Genomic DNA, 24,513 nt, shown 5'->3' with positions numbered 1-24,513 from the left:
ATAAAAACAAAAGTAAACGGGAATCTTGAATTTTTCTTAATTAGTAAAAGTTATAAACTTTACCGTAATACAACACCCAAAGCCCGAAGATAACCCAAAGTTTTTAGAAATAAAAGGTTTTTGAAAATGTCACTTCGATCGGAAGTGCGAAAATTAATTGCCGCCAACAACTATCAATACGAGCATGCGCAGACAAGCTCACGAACAGAAACGAAAATGGCGTTAACGGCTCCCCGAGTTAGCGATTAGCTAATATAGGTCAATCGGCAAGAAAATGAGGACACGACAAGATAGCGAACGCCATATAAACTCTTATAAATATCGGCAACTAGTTGGAAAGATGAAAGAGAGCGTCAGTCGAGTCGAACGAGGAATTCGCAATGCTTCGGGAAAGTTTCTGCGGGATATACTGCATGATAGTCGACTCAACAGACTGACAGGTTTGTAATGAAGTTCTGCTCGAAGTTAGGCTTGTTACCATGCTGACACATCACATATATACCTCATCGAACCACAATAAATGATTTTACAAGTATGCAGTGTATTTGTTTTATCTTTAGACATTTCCTTCATTTACATTCATGTACACATCAGTTTTTGTAAACACGGCTGCCGCTCACAAAAACCGTACACCCACTGTATATCACTGTATATTCTGTGATAAACTTTACCCTATCGATGGAGGCGTGGTCAATTATTCCCATGCGGATGCAGAGTGGCAGAGTTTTGCGGATTTTCTGTACAAATATGATATCTATTCCATCACAGTTGATAATAAATATGAGTGTAAGCTTCTTTTATTCATTAATCTTTTAAATTACTGTGCAACACACATCTGGGGTTCGAACGAAGGATTGCCCCTTTAATCACTCTTGTTGACCAAGTGGAAGTGCACTTCGAGTTTAACCATGAGAGGAAACCGCAGCACCTGTGATGTTATACGACTTTATTCCACAAAACTCCCCGGAGGAAGGTAAAAGACTACAACATATGAAAATGAAAACACAATGAGAATATGATACAGATGTACACACTGTCACTATGCAAACCATTATGTCTAACATATGCCTTTCTTTCACTGATATTCGAATACAAAACTGATTTTGAGCAATAATCGGATATTTAACACAAATATCACTTAATAAACTGACTAGATTTCTTTGCTGGATATATATACACTATCTTTGGAGTATTCATGGATGGACAGAGTAACAACAATAGTTTAAAACACATTTATAGATATAATTAACTCAAATGACTAATAGGACGTTTTGTCCAAGGTAAGTAATAATAGGACGAATTGACCTAATCGCTTTCTGACCAAAATACAACTATAATTCGTCTGATGTCTTATTCCTACACTGTCTCTGAGTAGAATTTACATAAGACATATTAATAAACTAATATACGAAATAATACTGACATATATAGATCCTAAACATGACTAGATGGCACGGACCATGTGCTTCACTGAATGACAGACAGTTCATATGACTGACATTTCGAACACACATACAGATCATATCTTTTACAGACTAATGTTGACAATCATATAATCAATGCAATAAATGTTCGATCGGCAAGAATTGATATGGGCAGGGAATAAACTCACCATGTGGGGGATCTAAAGTTTCCTTTGACATGAAATGTGTACAGTGCCGGAGCACGCCATTGCAAACTTCCTCTAAGATTGCCAAAGGGTACGACTAACGTCCGGACCGCAATGTCCGGATCATACTAAAGCTTGGACCGCAATGTCCGGATCATACTAAAACTCGGACCGTAATGTCCGGATCATATTGTAATCAAATTAACCCTGTGATACAATGTAATTATGGTAACATAACACTCCCCTCCTGATATGATCTATATCACTACTTAAACACAAACAGATTGTTCAGATTTGTGACACTCAGAAAACATGAGAAATGTTCAAAGTTTCTTATCATCAGAAATAATTTCACCTACATAACTAAAATAAACCAAGTCAATCAGAACTGGTAAGAAATACAACTTCGGTCACCGGGCGGACAAAATATGAGATTTTGTTGTCTCGTACAATGCGAATCTCCACTTTTCGCACAAGTTCATCGTCACTCTTGAACACACGATTTATAATTCCAAGAGGCCATTCCATGCGAGCAACACTACGATCTCTCATTAGCACAATGTCCCCTTCTTTGAGATTTCTCTGTTGCTGTTGCCACTTGTTGCGCGACTGTAAGTTTACGAGGTACTCTCTCCGCCATTTTTTCCAAAACTCTTCTGCCAAAACTTGCACGCATTTCCATTGATGCCGATATAAGTCCTTTTGGCTGAGATGTTCACAACTAACGGATGAATTTGAAGTCTTTTGGGTGAGCAATGCAGACGGCGACAGCACGGAGGGATCTTGAGGATCGGTTGACACAGGAGTAATGGGCCTTGAATTCATGATGGCTGTTACTTCTGCCATCAGAGTGGTAAGTATTTCGTGAGTCAGAGTTCTACCTTTCATATCCAGTAGCATGGAATCCAAGATCCTTCGAGCGGTGCCAATCATGCGCTCCCACACACCACCCATGTGGGAGGCATGTGGGGGATTGAAGCGCCAAACCGTACTGTTCTCCAATAGGAAATTGGCCAGTTTAGGTTCATCCACACTAATCGTCTGGAATCCCATATCTTGAGTGCACCCAACAAAGTTGGTTCCATTGTCGGAGCGAAACTCTCTCACAGGTCCTCGAATGGAGATGAATCGGCGTAAAGCATTTATGAAAGAGGAAGAAGACATTTCCTCAATCACCTCTATATGTGCAGCTCTAGATACTAGACAGGTAAAAAGCACTGCCCAGCGCTTGGATTGGGATACGCTTCCTCGAGTACGTCTGGTTGTGATGTTCCAGGGTCCAAATACATCTACCCCTACATAAGTGAATGGAGCGCATGGCTCTAATCTGTCAGGAGGAAGATCGGCCATTTGTTGGTGGCTTGGTTTTCTTCGAAGTCGACAGCACGTAACACAAGCATGGAGAATAGAAGAAATTAGGCGCTTGGCACCGGTCACCCAATATCCGGCAGATCGCACAGCACCTTCTGTCAGATGCCTTCCCTGATGACGCACCACTGAATGAAAATGTTCGATAATGAGCCTAGCCACATGATGCTTTCCAGGCACTATGATAGGATTCCGATCCTCCAGCGGGTAGTTTGAGCGGTTGAGCCGACCACCAACGCGAAGAATCCCATCTTGATCCAAGATTGGCGTCAGAGCAGAGATGCTGCTCTTACTAGGCAAAGTTTTTGATTCCCTCAAACATTGTAGTTCTTCAGAGTAGACTTGCTGTTTAACATCCTGGAGTATAAAGATCCGGGATTTCTCAAGAAGATCTGTGGTGACTCTTCGGGTATGTGTAGTTGATCGATTTTTACTAGCAATTGCAAGGGACTTGAGGTTAGCAATGCCTCTTACCAATGAGTTCCACGTAGAGAAACGTTTGACTCGCTCAGCTCCTATACCCTGTGGTGCTGCACAGGAAGTTTTGAGGACTTTGACTTCTTGTCTCACCTCAACGTCCTTGCCTGGTTGAACAAGAGGATAACCTGGAGTCTCAAGATCTGTATCCTCCCTTAGAACACTTGATCCCTGCAGCCACATACTTTCTTGTAGATCGCATGCATTTACACATCTAGTTCCTTCATCTGCAGGATTCTTTTCAGAAGAAACGTGACTCCACTGGGAAGCTTTTGTAAAGCCAAGTATCCTGTCCACACGGTTGCCGACATAGACGTAAAATCTTCGTACACGATTATGTAAATATCCCAACACGACCATACTGTCAGAGTAAAAGTGCATGTTTTCCGCGGGAATGTCCAGTTGGTCATTTATGGTGCGACCAAGATCGGTGGCCAAGACAGCAGCGCAGAGCTCTAAGCGCGGAATCGTATGTCCATGCTGTGGTGCGACTTTCGCTTTTCCAAAGATAAAGCTTGTACCGATCTGATTATTAGTGTCTTTGGTCCGAAGGTAAGCTACAGCTGCGACAGCGTCCTTTGAGGCGTCGGAGAAGATGTGTACTTCCTTTTCTAAATCCTCGTATACTGTACCAATTACATACTGTCGAGGGATAGAACAAGTGCGGAGCTGTCCAAGGGAACTGTACCAAGATTCCCACTCCCGACGTCGTTCCTCTGGCAGAGGTTCATCCCACTCAGAAGACAACTTAACGAGATCTCTGAAGAGCAACCTACCCCGCAGAATAACAGGAGCTGCAAATCCGATTGGGTCATAGATACCGTTGATGGTTGATAAAAGACCTCGTTTGGTGTAAGCCTTTTCAGTTACTCCTGCACTAAAGATAAATGAATCTGAGGCCAGATTCCAAAGTAATCCCAGACTGCGCTGGACTGGTGGGCAGTCTGTTGAAAGATCGAGATCTCTGATATCTCCTGCCAAGTCCTCACGATCAAAGGTTTCAAGTACCTCTCTTGAATTGGATGCAACTTTGTGAAGTCTTATTCCACCGTTTTCCTGTAGACACCTTTGGGTTCTCTTAATGAGTGATACAGCGGTAGTCACATTCGGTGCGGAAGCTAGTCCGTCATCTACATAAAAATTCTGTGTAACAAAATTCCGAATGTCCTCGTCAGAATTCTCTGCTGCCTTTCTAAGACCATAGGTTGCAACTGCTGGAGACGGCGAATTCCCGAAGACATGAGCAGTCATTCGATACTCGATCAACGGCTTGGCAATAGAGTTGTCTGCGTACCAGAAGAATCTCAGAAAATTGCGGTGTTCCTGGACTACTTTGAAGCAGTAGAACATTTGTTCTACATCCGCCATGATAGCAATAGGGTCTTTCCGAAACCTGAGTAAAACACCCAGAAGGCTGTTAGTAAGATCTGGACCTGTCATGAGCACGCTGTTTAGCGACAGGCCATTTTCCTTAGCCGAAGAGTCAAAAACACAACGAATTTTATCTGGCTTTTTAGGATGGTAAATTCCAAAGAGAGGCAAATACCAACGCTCTTCTTCATCGTCAAGATCAGAAGCAACTTCTGCGTGTCCCTTATCCAACACTTTAGACATGAACTCCATCATATGGGAACATTTCTGAGAGTCTCTTCGGAGACTTGTATCCAAGGTCCTTGCCCTTCGTAGACTCTGAGCCCTGTTGTCAGGCAGTCGCGGACGATCCGTTTTTAATGGAAGAGGAGCTTCCCACTGACCATGATCATTTTTCCTGAAGCCAGTGTCCATCACATGCAAAAACTCTTTGTCCTCCAAGGAAAGACCAGGTTTATCATCATGGGGATTCTTTACAAACAGGGGGAAGTTATCTGTCTTAGGAATGTCTTCTTTGAAGTCGAAGCAATTGGGACAAGGTTCCAATAATGAAGGACGACCATTGGCAAGGGTGTGTACCTTATTTGCAGTGATGTAGGATGTCTGGTGAACTTTACCAAGACACACCTCACCAACAACTACCCATCCGAGCTTGAGGCGCTGCGCATATGGTCCATCTGAGGGCCCTATCCTCTGATCCATGATGTGGTGTGCTGCAGGCATGTCACGACCTATCAACATCAGAATATCTGCGTTCCTATCGAGAGGTCGAAGGTGTTGAGAGATGTCCCGCAGATGAGAATGGAAGTGAGCCGCCTCAGGGGTAGGTATTTCATTACGGTTATTTGGGATATTGTCACATTCCAGTAAGACTGGTAGATCAAGAGCAAAATCTCCATCCATTGACTCCACAACGTATCCTTGCGCCTTCCTTCCAGAGGAGGAATTAAGTCCAGAACAAGAAGCCATGGTATATTCTGTATATTGGCTATTTTCTCCAAAGCTGTCGAAAAAGGCTGTTCTGGCTAACGACATGTTGCTTTGATCGTCTATTATGGCGTAGAGACGGATGGATTTGTCTGGCTCTCCTTTAGGATAGACTTTGACCAAAATTGTTTTAGCACATGATTTGCTGAATCCCCTGGAGTCCTTACACACTTGTGTGCAACTGCTACTAGCTTGAAGATAGTTTGGTTCTCTTCCGGGAGGTGATGAAGGACTACACTCCCCTCCATGGACTGGTGGGGACTTCTCCGAGATAAATTGTTCATGGAGTACTGTAGGGTGACGACTACCACCACAAATATCACACTTCACAGCTACTTTACAGGTTTTCGCTAGGTGTTTGTCCTCACAGCATTTAAAGCAATAACCGTTCTTTTTAAGCACTTCTTTCCTTTCCAGCACAGTCTTGGCTAGGAATAAGCGACAGTCTTTCAAGCTATGACGGGCACTTCCACCATGAATAGGACAAATATGAGCTGGAGGGACTGGTTTCTCTACATCAGTCTTCTTAGCAGACAGCATCATTCTATTTCCGGTCCGTTTACCAACACTGTTAACCTGGGCTTTGACCTGTGTCGATTGTTGAGGGTCAAACTGCAGACCTGGATCGTTCAATCGTTCTGTCATACCCTTCATGAAGCCAGTGAAAATGTTGAATGGTGGATAAAGGACGCCTTGGTCTTTCTTGTATCTAAACGCTGTATCCGTCCATTTCCTTTGTATGAATGCTGGAAGTTTGGCCACTATGGGGTTGATTCCAGCTGAAGAATCTAGGTAGGCCAGGGAAGTGGCGTACATGACATTCTCCTTTAAGGCTTGCATCTCAATGAGTAGGTCTGACAGTTCATACATCTTTACATTATCTTTGTATGTTAATTTGGGTAATACCTCAAGCCTTTTCTTGAAGGAATGTATAACAAGTTCTGGAGCGCCGTAACGACTGTCAAGTCTCTCCCAAATCCTTATGATTGCTAATCTTTCATCATGAGTGTGTGCAGCCCTGAGGCTCAAAGCTTGTTGGGTGGACTCGGGTCCTAACCATCTGACAAGAAGATCAAGTTCTTCTGTAGCAGTGACTTCAAGCTCCCTAATGAGATTCTTAAAACTACTTTTCCACAATGTGTAACGTTGTGGTTCGTCCGAAAACTGTGTGAATCTAGACAATAATAAATCTCTTTTCATTAGAAACTTTGTGAGTTCATTGGTATCTCTGCATGTTGGTTGGAATTCGGTGGCCTCTGGACGAAGCATGCCACATGCAGGTGAATTTGTTGGCTGAAGCATACCAGGTGACGAACTTGGTTGTTGAAGCATACCAGGCAACAGACTTGGTTGTTGAAGCATACAAGGTGCAGGACTTGGTTGTTGAAGCATACCAGGCGACAAACTCGGTTGTTGAAGCATACCAGGTGCAGGACTTGGTTGTTGAAGCATACCAGGCGACAGACTTGGTTGTTGAAGCATACCAGGTGCAGGACTTGGTTGTTGAAGCATACCAGGCAACAAACTTGGTTGTTGAAGCATACCAGGTGACAGACTTGGTTGTTGAAGCATACCAGGCGCCAAACTTGGTTGTTGAAGCATACCAGGTGCAGGACTTGGTTGTTGAAGCATACCAGGTGCAGGACTTGGTTGTTGAAGCATACCAGGCGACAGACTTGGTTGTTGAAGCATACCAGGCGACAGACTTGGTTGTTGAAGCACACCAGGTGTAGGACTTGGTTGCATTACCTCGCGACCAACATGATCAATTGCACTATTCACAAATGCAGCTGTTCTTTCTTTTTTAGTCGACCTTATATCATAATCAACAGATCCATTCTCTTCCTCAATAAGATCATGTACTGCATCAAGCTCAGCCTCCGCCTCTTTCAAGTTTCTTTCTGACCGCAGCAATTTCAGACTCACATCAACCTCTGCTTGTTGTTTCAGAACTTGAGCCTCTTTCTTCATAAATTCTAGTTGAACCTTTGCCCTTTCATGTTTCAATCTTTGTTTCGTTAATATGTAACTTGCAGACGACTTGTGCGAGCGACTCGACTGAGATGAACATGATGAAGCTTTCGACGAATGGCAAGGTGTCTTGTGTCCAGCATTAGGTGATTTTGATTCCTCGTGTTCTATTTTAGGTGGTACATACTTCTGAGTGGCCTCTAAAGCTAAATCAATCTTTGACAGAAAACTTTCACGAATAAGGCCATGAGCAGAAAGTTCCCTAGCACTGTCCATGGTACGTGTCCTATGGAGGAAATCAATGAATTGATTCGAAATATCCAAATAGACTGTCCTGCTCTTAGCTAGCTCATCTATTAAACCTTCTTCCATACTGGTCATGGTCTGACTGATTAATCCGTTAATCCTCTCTCCTTGTTTTGACAAACTTTTGCAGAAGTCTTCTACCCTGCTTAGGAAAAGTGTTTCTCCTCCTGGTGTCAGGTTTCTGGTGCGTTGTTCATGTATTGAATCCATCTTTACAGATCCTGAGGTCTGAGTCGCAGGTCTTTTACTGTGATGTTATACGACTTTATTCCACAAAACTCCCCGGAGGAAGGTAAAAGACTACAACATATGAAAATGAAAACACAATGAGAATATGATACAGATGTACACACTGTCACTATGCAAACCATTATGTCTAACATATGCCTTTCTTTCACTGATATTCGAATACAAAACTGATTTTGAGCAATAATCGGATATTTAACACAAATATCACTTAATAAACTGACTAGATTTCTTTGCTGGATATATATACACTATCTTTGGAGTATTCATGGATGGACAGAGTAACAACAATAGTTTAAAACACATTTATAGATATAATTAACTCAAATGACTAATAGGACGTTTTGTCCAAGGTAAGTAATAATAGGACGAATTGACCTAATCGCTTTCTGACCAAAATACAACTATAATTCGTCTGATGTCTTATTCCTACACTGTCGCTGAGTAGAATTTACATAAGACATATTAATAAACTAATATACGAAATAATACTGACATATATAGATCCTAAACATGACTAGATGGCACGGACCATGTGCTTCACTGAATGACAGACAGTTCATATGACTGACATTTCGAACACACATACAGATCATATCTTTTACAGACTAATGTTGACAATCATATAATCAATGCAATAAATGTTCGATCGGCAAGAATTGATATGGGCAGGGAATAAACTCACCCTGTGGGGGACCTAAAGTTTCCTTTGACATGAAATGTGTACAGTGCCGGAGCACGCCATTGCAAACTTCCTCTAAGATTGCCAAAGGGTACGACTAACGTCCGGACCGCAATGTCCGGATCATACTAAAGCTTGGACCGCAATGTCCGGATCATACTAAAACTCGGACCGTAATGTCCGGATCATATTGTAATCAAATTAACCCTGTGATACAATGTAATTATGGTAACATAACAGCACCTAAACACCTAAGAGGCCCCGGTGGCCGAGTGGTTAAGGTGTCCCGACACTTTATCACTTGCCCTCCACCTCTGGGTTGCGAGTTCGAAACCTACGTGGGGCAGTTGCCAGGTACTGACCGTTGGCCGGTGGTTTTTCTCCGGGTACTCCGGCTTTCCTCCACCTCCAAAACCTGGCACGTCCTTAAATGACCCTGACTGTTAATAGGACGTTAAACAAAAACAAACCAAAGTAAACACCTAAGGTAAGGCAAGATGCTTTGTTAAAGCGATATCAATATCGAGGGTTAGACAAGGGTGAACCCTTTACACTATTTAAGTAACTAATATGACAACGAGTACAACTTGATCAGAAAAAAAATTATTCATGGTTTTTGTTTGGATTGGTGAACGTCCTATCAACAGATAAAGCCATTTCTATTTATGGGAGAGGTAGGGCTGTGGTGAATGTGGGTGTTTTGGGAGGCTGCGATATGTTCGTGTTTGTCTCCGACTTCATTAAAGCAGAAGCCGAAGACACCCAGCAGACCATCTGCCCCGGTCAAATTATACTGACGATAGGCGAACCAATCGTCACGCTCCCAAAATGCCGAGCGCTTAGCAGGAGTTGCATCTACCATTTTCATTGACTCTGGTACATGCATGTCTCGGCCATGGGACAGAACCCAAAGCAGTCATCACAGGGGCGAATGCTTAGCTAAAGGTCGGCGAGACAGTGTCAAAGGAGACATTAGGAAGGAGAAAGTTGTAAATGAAGAAGAGAAAAGATCAAATCTCAAATTTAGTCGCCTCTTACAATCATGAAATCGGGGCAGCAGGTACTATTCTTACGCCCTACCTGCAGGGCTAATGTCAAGGTATACAGAGCGAACTTCTTGGCCTTTATCATGATAATCCTCAATCGTATGTTTAATAACAATCATTGTTATTTTCTGTCTGATACTTTTTATTTCATCTTGATATGATCGTATAATTAACATAAAAGCAGAATTTAAAAATTTAACTCAATATCGGAAATACTAAAGTTACGTAATACCCAAAACCTGGTCTTAGAAAAGTCTGCTTTCTGCTTAATGGCCGTGGAAAGAATTACCTACTTTATTTCACGGCATGTCATAAGAGGCGAGTAATTTTTTTTATATATATATATATATATATATATATTGTTTTTGTGTGTGTTTTTTTTATACATAATCAATTTTGAAAACTTTGCTAACGTTAAATAGATCACTTTTCTTTTTTTCTTCCCTTATGTTCATATAAAATGGAACTTTGATATAGGTTATAGAAGTAAGCTTGTGAAGACTACTTTATGGGAGGTAATTTTCAATACAGTAAAAACCCTTAAAGATAACATTATTCTTTGGCTGGCAAATTGAATATTTATTAAACCAGATATTATTTTGTTGATTTATCGGAGTTTTCCCACTGACATACACCTTTCATGACTGCAATGATATTATCGAAGTACGTGTACCGGTAACAGATGGAAATGGAAAGCATATTGCAAATTAATGCATATTCAAAAAATAAATAGGTTTTTCAACATATCCCAGACACATTTTTCGACATTAAAATAAAATAGAATAATAATAATAATAAAAAAAAATACGAGTTATGACCTAGACGGAGGTAGTAGAAGGCTTGTTATGGTGGATAATGTTCTTGTATACTTCACAGATAGTCGACACTGCTGGTTGCAGTAACCTGTCTGTTTTAATTCATTAGTGACATATTTCAGATAATACATAATTAAATTATTATGTATTTGACGTTCTTTTGAAATTCAGAATTAAACTTATTAAATTCATTAAATAATTGGGCTATTGCACCTCCTCATGTTTATTTTGGCATTTTCTTTCGACCTTTTTTTAAAGTTAGCTTGGTCACCTCCAAGGTATTCAACATTTCAGCATTACTGATAAGTTATAGAAGAAAGGAACGCCTGCATGATGTAGCTTAATTCAGTTTTGGATCCTACTGTTTCTAAGCCTCAATTACATTAATGGGGCATTCCGTCGTTGAAATCAGTTTATGCTATAAAAACAAAAGTAAACGGGAATCTTGAATTTTTCTTAATTAGTAAAATTTATAAACTTTACCGTAAAACAACACCCAAAGCCCGAAGATAACCCAAAGTTCTTAGAAATAAAAGGTTTTTGAAAATGTCACTTCGATCCGAAGTGCGAAAATTAATTGCCGCCAACAACTATCAATACGAGCATGCGCAGACAAGCTCACGAACAGAAACGAAAATGGCGTTAACGGCTCCCCGAGTTAGCGATTAGCTAATATAGGTCAATCGGCAAGAAAATGAGGACACGACAAGATAGCGAACGCCATATAAACTCTTATAAATATCGGCAACTAGTTGGAAAGATGAAAGAGAGCGTCAGTCGAGTCGAACGAGGAATTCGCAATGCTTCGGGAAAGTTTCTGCGGGATATACTGCATGATAGTCGACTCAACAGACTGACAGGTTTGTAATGAAGTTCTGCTCGAAGTTAGGCTTGTTACCATGCTGACACATCACATATATACCTCATCGAACCACAATAAATGATTTTACAAGTATGCAGTGTATTTGTTTTATCTTTATACATTTTTCTTCATTTACATTCATGTACACATCAGTTTTTGTAAAAACGGCTCACGTGTTTGCGCCCTTCGATTCTCATATTTATGCGACTTTGTAATTGAGGTTATATAATTGGTGTTTATAATCACAATAAAAAACGTACACCCACTGTATATCACTGTATATTCTGTGATAAACTTTACCCTTTCGATGGAGGCGTGGTCGATTATTCCCATGCGGATACAGAGCGGAAGAGTTTTGCGGATTTTCTGTAAAAATATGATATCTATTCCATCACAGTTGATAATAAATATGAGTGTAAGCATCTTTTATTCATTAATCTTTTAAATTACTGTGCAACACACATCTGGGGTTCGAACGAAGGATTGCCCATTTAAACACTCTTGTTGGCCAAGTAGGAGTGCACTAGGAGTTTTACTATGAGAGGAAACCGCAGCACCCGGAGAAAAACCATATGATTGTGCAGATGCTCCCATACCTTTTCTCTCCCCCTCCCCCCTACCTTTAAGTTGGCGCTCGTAAACATCTGCTGCGTGGCTCACAACAGCGCGTGATCTACTGATTATCTCGAAACAGAAAGTTCAGTTAGGCTTTGGGTGATATAAATAGGGGTTGTACCATCAATTCTCACCACTGACTGTGAATATTGACAAACATTGTATATTGTACCGTTTGACAGGCCGTGCTTCCTTGTTGACGCGGATCACATGATGATCGACAGCACTTGACCAGCAAAGGACTGTCAAGTCCTTCAATCAGAATATAAACTGTGACTCTGTATAGTGATATCGATGTCAAATGTACTTTATTGAGCACATATTATTCATATTTACATGTTTTAGATTTGACTTGAGACAGACATATACAAATCTTCTGTTCCTATGCCGAAGCATGGATGCTAACTGCGCATTTTGATGTCATGCTACAACCAGTTTAATAATGATTGTTACCGCTAATTCCATAATGTTTTTTTGGGTTTTTTTTTACACACAAGCAATTAATTCCCCAGCACATGTAAACATTGGAAGGCTGCCAAGGTTGGGGCCTTGGGGTCAGCCTTCGAAATATAAACAATGTCCCCGCACAGGGGGGCTCTCACTCGCTAATTCCATAATGTACATTTTCGTAAACGGCTTGTAAAATACATATAACAGCGATTAATTGTTGAATATCTATGTCTCTCTTTTTCCATACCAATGGATATGAATATGTTTTAAGTTCGACTCCTGGCGCACTCCTATTTCTTAGTGTATAATCCATCTGTTGTAGTCTGTCCATGTTACAACTATGACAAGTGTAAGTAGCAAAATTGGGTGATATTGTAAACCTCAATTTTAATTTCGGAGAAGGTTCAGTGATAGGACATAATTTTTTATCTGAATAGGCATCTTGTATAAGCAGACAGTATAAGAAGTCAACATCTACCAGTATATTTACACTTGCCAGGCTTTGTCACTATTCAACAGATGTATCTGTTTAACATACTTGCATGGACACATTGACCTTTGAACTTGTATATAAAATTGTTACGGTACGGGAACTACTTTTACCAAACCCATGACATTTTCAACGAACAAACACAGTGTAATTTTTCTAATAAAGAAAAAAAGTTAATATTAAAAAAAAAACCAGTTTAATAAAATGTCTAAAGGTTTGTGTTATTTATGGTTATTTCACACGTAAAACAGGACTATTTGTCACAGCGTAAGAAAGTTTAAACTTGAAGTGAAGAGTCATCATCGGCTGTTCTCTCTGTTTAATTCCTCCAACTAGTAACCGACTTTTACAGGATTACGATGACATGTACAAATGCGGATTGATCTACATAAAAATATATTACAGGAACTCATTTGTTAACCATGCATTTACGGAGTAATTCTACTCAGAACATATTCTACCGCGACCCATAGATTATATTCCTAGAGAAATTTCCCCATTACAAGCATGGCTAACATAAAAGACAAATCCAATCCCTATATAAACGTTTATTTATGTTTTAACGACAGTGAAACAACCTATATCCACTTATACATTACTTACTTTTGTTGACCGGTAGTTGAGCGCAAGAGGGTTCCTACCTAGAGAAACACCACGTAGTAAGACAGGAAAATATATACCTTCTTCAATCAGAGAATCGAACCCCGGTCGTAAAGGTTCAAGGCGAACGCGTTACCGCTGCGCCACTATCACCATTGAAACTAATTATGTCCCGAAAATGTTAAACAAGTCGACCTATTATTATTCTGTTAAGTTTAAACGTTTAGACAATTGTCGCTGGCCAATCCCTTCTGGGAATGATGACACTATTTGTACGGTTCATTTTCGCTTATCTGTTTATCGGAAGTGACATTTGTGAATTCTATAAATCATTGGAAGTTATTTTATTGTGCATCAATAATAGTAAATTATCTATATAAAATTCTATTACTTATATAAAAACAATAAAACACCACGTGCAAGTCAACGTCTGCATGCGTTTTAATGAATACACGTATATTTTTACCATCACGTCTGAATCAGGATTTTTTGTGACAGGAGTGTTCCTGTGACAGCCGCTTTGTGTTTTTATTACTCTCTCAGTGTATGTATTATTTTACACTTGTACGCGGCATGCAGTTTGATAAATTATCCAATCCATGATTAGGTACGTAAAAGGAACAGATCGGTGTGGCTTGAACATAATTTTAAATAGATATCTGTCACTCAGCTGACGGCGACTGTTTCTTTGGCTAAGGAGGTAAAGCCGTGGCTTATCACACCAGAGACCTGTGTTTGAATACTGTGAGGGCGCTTGTCAAAATGTGTTTTCCCCTGTTCTTTCACACGTATATTGTGAAAAAATTCTTCCTTATACACTTGATGGTAATTCCTGACATAGTGCATAGTTCAATGTCAGTCTCCGATGAGTTAACCTGAAACCGACACAGATTCGAGTGTGCATTGTTCTCGAATATTGATTTACTAATGCTAGGACACACTTGACTCTCAAGTGCATTGGTGATATGCCTGTCTGGTATTTACCATGACTTTACGGAAGGCGGAAGGTGATCCACACGAGCTAATGTATGTTCTCCTGAAATATGCATATTTCCGCAACTTTTGCCATAATTCGGAAATAGGTTAGCAAAATATATAAACTAAGGTCTGGGATAAGATACGATGCATATTAAGAATTGGTTAAGTTACTCCTGTCATATTTGGCGTAGTAGCGATATGTAAGCTCATATAGAGTTTCGAACAGTTCTTCTAGATGATTCCAAAATTCAGTAAATATTGAACATGTTAAGTGAAGTAATTTACTGAGCAGTAAACTGCCATTTGTGAAGATTTCGAGGCTAAATTGGTTAACGATATTTAGTTAAGAAACATGACATAATTGGTGATCTGTCTTAGTATTTCCTGTTTCCAACATTGATTTACATCCAACATCTTTCATCGTGATTATTTATGATTGCTAATCATCAGAATTTATACACATATCTTTATAGTAATGAGGCATTTGCATTCGTCGGCCCCGGTGGCCGGGCGATTAAGGTGTCCCGACACTTTATCACTAGCCCTCCACCTCTGGGCTACGAGTTCGAAACCTACGTGGGGCAGTTGCCAGGTACTGACCGTAGGTCGGTGGTTTTTTCTCCGTGTACGCCGGCTTTCCTCCACCTGCAAAACCTGGCACGTCCTTAATAGGACGTTAAACAAAATAAGACCAAACCAAAATAAAACCAAAGCATTCGTATTTCATAAGTAAAATACTGATTTAAGTGACTCGATCTCCGAAAAGTGTAATACCTTAATGCAATTAAAAACAGCAATAAGCTGAACAATTATAATGAATAACATTACATTGATGGATAGTAAGTAACATTCGTTAATTAAATATAATGTACAAAGCATTGAACGAGTTCTGTGATAGGACACTTAACTATTTCACGCATACAAATGACACAAGTGTTTCATTTCATTTCATCATATTCTATTGATAATCATCAACCGGATTGACCATCTGGCTTTAGCCTATATTAAAGTTCCTCAATTCAAAATAACATTAATTAAATTACATTCGGTAATTATAAAATGAAAAATATTTGGCACATATACACATACAAATACACACATACATACACCACCACACATAATAAAATGTTTCAATGTACTACATAGGTTTTGATATTTAATGTAGTAGTAAGTAATATATGATTTATATTGCACAGTAGCTTCCTGGATGAGACGCAAATGCCTAATCATTGCAGGAGTTTCAGACATCAAAGTTCTTCAGGGTTACAACCCAGTAGTCACTCACTGATGGAAGAACACCCGCTTGCCCCTAGCCAGGTGGATACAAAAGCACTTTTATCCTTTATTTCTTTCCGTCCTTTTTTAATAAAGAGCCACGAAAAAAAATCAATAAATGTGATTTTTTATATCCCATGGCCGTGACCATGATTTAAATATATATAATAGAAAATAAACATTTATACTGGACCCTTTTACCTTGACCTGATGACATTTATAGAAGATATCGATTCATAAACAAAGGAAGCAGGGCCTTAATTCAGAACTTGACCTTTGACTTGATGACCTTTATAGAAAACATCAATTCATATGCAAATGAAGCAGGGCCTTAATTCAGAACTTGACCTTTGACTTGATGACCTTTATAGAAAACATCAATTCATATGCAAATGAAGCAGGGCCTTAATTCAGAACTTGATCTTTGCCCTGATGACCTTTATAGAAGAAATTGATTCATAAACAAAGGAAGCAGAACCTTAATTCAGAACTTGACCTTTGCCCTGATGACCTTTATAGAAGATATTTATTCATATACCAAAGCAGCAGTGCCTTAATGCCTTAACTTGGCTGTTACAGTCCATTTGTGTTTTTAATAAATTAAATCACGTTATCAAAGATATGGGTATTTATCTCATCATTGTAGCTGTCAGGACCATAAAGGAGCTTATCAATATCAAAGTATTCCTGACTACAAAGATATTTTCCGATAGTATTTCTATATACAACATAATGTGGGCACATAAAGAAAATGATATGCCTTCATGTGATCTTTGTATAGGTCATAGTTCGGTTGACTTACCCCATTTCTAAATTGACATAAAAGTGTATTTTCATATATGTTTTCTTTAATTTTGAATATGTTAGAATATTATATTATTGTCAGTTGGTATCAACTTTTGATTTTTAAGGGATGATGCATTTACAAGGTTTCAAGATTTAAGTCATTGATATCCCGTACCATAGTAGGGATAAACGTGAAAATGATCTTCACTGTGGCATAGCGGCGGTTGAAGGTACTTAGTATTCTTAGTTGTAACAAGGTTTATCCATATTATTCATGAAAGTACTTACAATGTTGGTAAGAGAGGAAAGCGACTACTGTGTAATATTTTCTACAGATGCAGAAATGTATGTTTCTTCCGTCTACTTCTAGGTTTATCCCATCCCAGCTCGTTACATTGTTTTTCAAGTGTTAGGAAACTGAAGGTTAGTGAAAACGGGATATATTTGATAAGTGGCTGGAACAGGTGGTCGGACTACAGTTATATCATGATCGCACAGTAATAGGATGTTTAGAGTAGGTAACTGTCACTCAGTCAAGCTAGACTCCCAGATCACGCAATGACATACCGATTAAAACTGCGGCTTTGGATGATGTAAATACAACACGAATGTTGTTCTGGTAAGTAATTATTTTGTTTGATATAGAACAGGCTTACTCTGTATAATTGTTATGAATTACCAAATTATTAACATTACCATACTTTATCAGGCAATGTCTATAATCCCACCTTTTTCATGTTAGCTTTTGATATACATTGTGGATAGGGGTGTCCGGTAATCCCTTTGTTTAAGGCATCCGCCGAAATGTCTTTGTCAATGTCAATAGACAGTCTCGTATATATACATATTGGCAATAGTTATTATTTGTCGTCCTTGTAGTAATCTCAGATGATGAAGCTCAGCATTATATCCATATTTGGAATCGACAGCTCCTGAAACAAATATCTATACCTATCTTTACCCCTTGATAAAACCATCAGAAATACATTTTCATCCTAAAATTTACTCTCCATATATAAAGATTTTATGCTTATACGTTTCGCTAAATCACGCTTTAAAATAATCACAGCTTTTATTTCTGCAAATATATAAGCAAACAAATTAATCAAAAAAGTTTCGTTAGATGAGATAGTTTCATTCGGGTTTTCTTCAAAAGGGTACCTTTGGTTGTTTTCTTTGTTAATATAATGTAGCGCGAATAAAAAAAAAATTCCAAGCATTTGTACAACATCACGCCGAAATGTTTTACACGCTTGTAAATATTACGCGTCAAGATATCAAAGGTAGCGGTGATACGGCGTCGAGTTTAAATCGTATGCCTACTAGACGGAAAGACACTTGCAATCTTCTATAATAAGCCAAAAATAACCGCCCTATTTGAAAACTTGGATTTCGTAATTAATCCATAGGGAAAAGATGAAATCATGATCGACTGTGAAAGAGTTTGTTCCAGACGAATCATACTGATTTAATTAATTAAAAAAAAAAAAAAAAATACTCTATCGTGTAGAACTAACGCATTTGTTTATTCGTAGAAGTTGGTAGGTTTCAATACTTTGACAAAACCACCGTCCTTATCGTTGCCTTTACATCTGATCCCGACTACGATCACGAATGTACTGACGAAATGAAAGTTGAAGTCTGGTAACTCATCGTTTTCCATAGAATTATATCCAAACCTGGTATTGTCTGATGTTGTTTTGCATTTTGCAAACTTGCAATATGCATCCTTCGTGTCAGACAGTGTAGACACAACGCGGCACAGGTAGACAACGAGACGTCAATGAGATGTACAAGTTGCAACAAAGTACAACAATGTATACTTGAACAAAGAAATTGGGCGCAACACTTGTATGATATTATTTTGCGTACGTAGGTGTTTAAGGTAATGACCTTTATACAACATACTTCCCCTTGTGTTGAGTATTGAGACTGAATTTCGTCTAGTGTATTTATTTACTGTACATGGCCTGTTGATTCTATCAAAAAATAAAGTGCAGTAGATGTTGGTTCAAATCAAAATTGGAACGATACATAGAAGATTAGCAAAGCCTTGCGCAAGGATGACACGTAAAATCGTTCCACATTTTTATAGTTGAAAATAGATTTTTTGCTGAAAAGCGAGACTTTTTTTTATAGGATTCATACAGCACAATTTGTTTTCGCTTTTAAAATGATTGACTTGTTTTCCATTGATTAATTTTCCTATAAGCTAATTAAAGCATTTTATGTCTTTGTATTGGTGATTTTTTTCATGAAATTTTGATATTTTATTAAGACGTACATGCAATTAGTCTTTACCCTGTTTTCCACGTGAATGCTAAAACATACGTACAAAAGACAGCTACAGTACCACCACGATCGTACTTACTTCGGCAGTACATATGCAATAGAGTGTATAATATTAACTGTAGTAACTGGCTGTAAATATAACAAAATAAGAGTTGTGATACACTGTTTTCTCTTTTTATGTCTCAGATTATAGCTCCAATATGGCAGTTAGAAGATTATGGCTTGGCAAACGTTCAATTATTTTATACTTTGATGTTTATATTCAATTTGTTTATTTCCCATTTCTATTAACTAGGTTTAAATTTGTATTGTATACTCTTTGCATTTGTAGTCTATATGTCAATATATACTGTATATTGTATTCTTCTTATTGTATCATTATCTATTTATACTCTATATTTCTTATTTTTATTCAATATTGTGTTTATATTATAAAACTCTTCATTTGTGTTCTATAAGAGATGGATGTGTATTGTATTGTTATTTATATTATATCATTTTACAATAATATTTGTTTGCAATAATATTCAATACGGGTCTTTGCCAACTGTACAGTTGTATGCCTACGTATACCCTGTCCTGGGTCACATTCCCGTACTCGGACTAGCAAGATTACCCTCATCATAACAAAAAGGGTTACAAACAAATAAATAAACACGAAGAAAGAAAAAAAGGGGGGAAAAGTTTTAACACTTTCTAGAATTACCAGAATCGCCAATTTTCAGGTTAAATGGTGTGTGTTTTTGGGAGGGAATGATACTGTCGTTACTATACGGTATATTGCGAGATATATTGTCTTGCCTGCAACGAATTCACGAAGCGAAGGCTATGGCGTTACGTTTCCTTCGTCGTTGTAAACAATAATATGTAAAACAAAACAAACAAAAACAAAACAAAAACACAGCAAAAAACAAACAAATACTGAAACCTGCAAGTGGTCGATTTCTAAAATTTAACCTTGTGATTGTTTCATTCATTTTTTTTATTTGTTTCTACAGTGTCTAAACCGGACTCTGTCCTGTCCGGATCCTTATTTAAACTGGTCGAATAATTTAGTCCTGAAAAATTCTTTTTTTATCTATAGTAGTTTAAATCTGCCTCATCAGGACTCTATCTATTCTGTTATCGGTCCTAATTCAAGGTCGTTTTTCTTCTTAACACTAGTAAATCTACTCTGTGTAAACCGGCGTCGGCTTTGTTCTTGTCCAGTGTGCAGATGTGGCTTTGCTGGGCCCTGGTGGTTGTTTATAATAGCTATACAGGAAATTAATAATTGACGTTGCAAGCAAGGTACATTTAGACACGGTCAGCTAAACGCATGAACTCTTTTCATGCATTATTGACGATACTGTCTTGTTAAATACAACGCTTTACCTACAAAATGTAATTATGTTAGTTAAAAATATTACAAACTGCTTTATGCGAACGAGATTTTCTCTCGAGGGCCCAACGATTGCGGAATACCCTGACAAGGAAATATGTTGAGGATGATAAAAACAAATGTTTTTACCGCTAGGGGGGAGCCTAGGCCTACCGATATTAACTCGAAATCGAGAGTAATTCTCCTGAATGGGAAGATACTTGATTTGGTTTGTTTTGTTTAACGTCCTATTAACAGTCAGGGTCAATACACTGGGAACAGGGAAGATACACTTGACATTGTCCTACCGGTTCATACTGGTACGGAAACAGATAATGATTCAGATATAGAAGCGGGAAATGAAACTGAGATGAGCTGGACAACAGAGGCGATGGTATAGAAAAAAATTGACGGGATGAATTGAAAAAAAGACGTTTTTAAACTTATATCGTAAATTAAAGATGTTGTCTAAGTTGAACATATAATGATGTGATAAGGATGGGCTGTCATTACTGTGTTCAGATAAACATTTTAAATTTTAGTACATTTTGCATGATTAACTTAATACTATAGGGCGAGAAAGCGGAAGTCCGAGAGTTGGCGAGATTTGACGTGACCTTCGCCACTGGATATAAACAGTATTAAATGTAACTGCAAAGAGGATACAATAGTAATACAAAATCATATAATGTAAATTATTTATATTACAAATGAATCGGTTATGAAATAAAAATGTGATTTATTGAATACAAAAAGGAAAGTTTTAGAATATAGATACAAAATATATAAAACAAATGTGAAATATAGAATATAAATGGCGATATAAAGAATATAAATAGAGAATTGTATTACTGTATATAAATAATAACATACCTATTGAATTAAAGAATACTAATACAAATAATATACAATACAAATTTAAACTTATTGAATACACCTGGAAAGCATACAATATAAATGATATTGAATATAAATATCACATAATTGAATATTGCAACGTTTGACATACCATAGACGGTAGGTTTCATAATCTGCAATATTTATCAATTTATGTAAATGTTTATGTTTATGTTAACATACCAGATTATAAACTGCATCTGTTAACTAAACTGATAAAAATGCAGAGATAATAATTCGATTTCTCCATTTACAGATTAAAACCCGAGACGATGGAAACCTTAGGAAATGAACAAAAGTCTTTGCTCTTGTCTAAATATCTGGACAGAAAGTTAATAGGGACAAGGGAGGAGGTGAATATCAGAAGAAGGGCAGTGATTTTACGCGAATTTTTCGAGAATTCTGACCATCGCCATAATTATACCATTCACGCAGGAACACGCGGAGAAGGACTTTTCCTGAACGGGTCTGATCATGACGCTATGGAGGTACACCGTGATGTAATTGTGATGTATCCTGATCAGTGTATTTCTCCAAACGACACACTCAAAACTATACTTTATATTAGAGAGGCAGCAGATTGTCGTCCTGGTTATGTCAACTTAGAGTTTGGTCATTTAGGGCAATACTTCGATGAAGCCTTGCATCATTCACTTGTTAGGAGAGGGAACTCAATGTTTGTTTCCAGTGATCTTTATAGGGAAGTCCATGTCAATCTTCGCTCAAAACTGTCAGGTTTACAACATGAGTCAAATGGTCCTAGTTCTACGATGAGGATATCGCTTGATTATGATATTGTTCAATGTTTTTCGTGTAAAAGTTGGCCTAAGGAGGCTGACGAATGGATTACTCGTACACGTCTGTATGGATGGCCATGTCAAACCCTGATAGAAAAGATTGTGCGCAGCGGATGCCATCTTGTCCCTGTAGGAGATAAATGTTCTAAAAGCACATTTTTACAATGGAGAATCTCACTTGTAACAGCAGAAAGGTCTTTAGTTCACTCCTTTAGTCACATTCAACTCCAAGTGTATGCACTGCTGAAGTATTTCTTAAAACAGATACAAGCCACATTAAAAGAAGCCATTGGGGATGACGACATCTTGTGCTCCTATTTCTTAAAAACAGTCCTTTTCCATGCAATAGAGAATACCAGTCAAAAGTTGTGGCAAGAGAAATATTTGTTTTATTGCTTTTGGTTTTGCTTCAACATTCTGATTGCTTGGATCAGGGCAGGATTCTGTCCTAATTACTTCATCCCAACCAACAACTTGTTCAAGAGGAAAGTACACGGACAAAGTCAGAAAATACTGTTGGATATTTTGACCAACTATTCGACGTTGAAATGGATGTGTCTTTCTGTCGGAACCTTTTTCGAAAGCTCAATATGGGATGATCTTTGTAATATCACAATGCAAGCTGTTCTTGCAAAGCCTAGATTAGTTCCAGAAATTATTCTTGGACAGGATTTGACGACACTTTATTATATGCCAGTCGAAAAAGAAATCTGCGGTTTCACACCCAGGACTATCACTCAAGCATTCAACTCATTAACAACTTTACAATCGGAGGACGATCAGGTCTATGCATACCGCTACGCTACGAAAGGCCTTGACAGTCTAGCAAAAGAGCAACTTGATGCAGATCACTTACTTGCTCGCGAGAACAAGTCAAGGTACCAAAGACTGAGAAAGTGCAAACACTGGATGATTCCTAGATCTTCAATGGGCACAGATCTGTTGTATTTAGCAACTTTTCATTTTTTAACAGGAAACTACAGAAAATCCCGAGACATGAGCCAACAGGTTATGAAACTAGCATCATATTACAGAGTGAACATTGGTGAAGTGCACCAAGATATGATAGCATTATATTTGCGTGAATTTCATCACCCTGGAAATACAGTAGACAGGCTGAAGAGAACATGCACAGATGTCCTTTTCTTTTACCACAAGACGATGCATCTTCCTCATCTCTGTCTGGAGCTGTTAAAGGAACACAGGAACATAGCTATTCCTCCATTACCGTATGCGCTGTTCCTGAGCTTCCTGTGCTGCCATGAGCTGAGAGACACCAGAGGACGTGATACAGCCCTACACAACCTGATAAAAGTTCAGGAACATGAAGCACAAGGGGGACACAAATTCTGGATAGTTCACACTCTCCTGGGGATCTGTTATCAAATTCTTGGAGACTTTCAAAAGGCAATTAGGGCTTACTGGAAATCAGCTCAATCTAAGACTCATTATCATGAGTGGAATCCTGCCATTGAAAGGATAGCTGTGGTGCACCTATGTATATATGCCTCACATATGTCTAACAGAGAATAGATGTCTTGTCTCTGCATATGTATGTCTCACAGAGGTCGGACAAAGTATAGCATTGATGTATCTATGATGTATATCTCTCAGAACTCTAACAAAGGATAACTGTGACATATTTATGTATGTGTGTCCCACAGAAGTCGGACAGAGGATCGCCTTGTGTCTCCATGTTCGTATAGCCCACAAAGATCTGTTAAAATAGCTCAAAAAGAGTTGACAGAAAAGGAACAGCTGTGACGCTTTATGTGTGTACGTCTTACAGAGGTCTGAAAATAATACAGCCTTGCTGTATCTATGTGCATTTATCTCACATAGATCTGAAAGAAATAGCTGTGGTGTATCTATGTATGTATATCTTAGAGGTCTGACAGAGGATAGCTGTGGTGTATCTATGTATGTCTCACAGAGGTCTGACAGAGGATAGCTGTGGAGTATCGATGTATGTCTCACAGAGGTCTGACAGAGGATAGCTGTGGAGTATCGATGTATGTCTCACAGAGGTCTGACAGAGGATAGCTGTGGAGTATCGATGTATGTCCCACAGAGGTCTGACAGAGAATAGCTGTGGTGTATCTATGTATGTCTCACAGAGGTCTGGCAGAGGATAGTTGTGGTGTATCTATGTATATATGTCTCTCAGAGGTCTGACAAAGGATAGCTGTGATGTATCTTTGTATGTCCCACAGAGGTCTGACAGAGGATAGCT

The 24,513-nt window shown here is 38.6% G+C and overlaps 2 protein-coding genes and 1 pseudogene across 2 annotated transcripts; 2 read left to right on the top strand and 1 right to left on the bottom strand.

The window, feature by feature from the left end:
• Positions 1-929: 929 nt before the first annotated feature.
• Positions 930-9,255, bottom strand: LOC117322380. Its single transcript, XM_033877250.1, has 2 exons — positions 9,021-9,255; positions 930-8,389 (listed from the first exon to the last, which is right to left on the bottom strand). The coding sequence occupies exon 2, from the start codon at positions 8,297-8,299 to the stop codon at positions 1,988-1,990; it is 6,312 nt and encodes a 2,103-aa protein (XP_033733141.1). The 5' UTR covers positions 8,300-8,389; positions 9,021-9,255; the 3' UTR covers positions 930-1,987.
• A 9,679-nt stretch (positions 9,256-18,934) lies between these two features.
• Positions 18,935-19,025, top strand: LOC117322552 (annotated as a pseudogene).
• Positions 19,026-21,760: 2,735 nt separating this feature from the next.
• LOC117341571 lies at positions 21,761-24,232 on the top strand. The gene has a single exon (XM_033903422.1). It carries the CDS (start codon positions 21,966-21,968, stop codon positions 23,811-23,813), a length of 1,848 nt encoding a protein of 615 aa, XP_033759313.1. The 5' UTR covers positions 21,761-21,965; the 3' UTR covers positions 23,814-24,232.
• Positions 24,233-24,513: the final 281 nt, after the last annotated feature.

Source organism: Pecten maximus, chromosome 2, assembly GCF_902652985.1.
Source record: "Pecten maximus chromosome 2, xPecMax1.1, whole genome shotgun sequence".
Taxonomy (NCBI): domain Eukaryota; kingdom Metazoa; phylum Mollusca; class Bivalvia; order Pectinida; family Pectinidae; genus Pecten; species Pecten maximus.
Note: the sequence above shows the minus strand (reverse complement) of the source record. Positions and strands in the feature narration are given on the sequence as shown.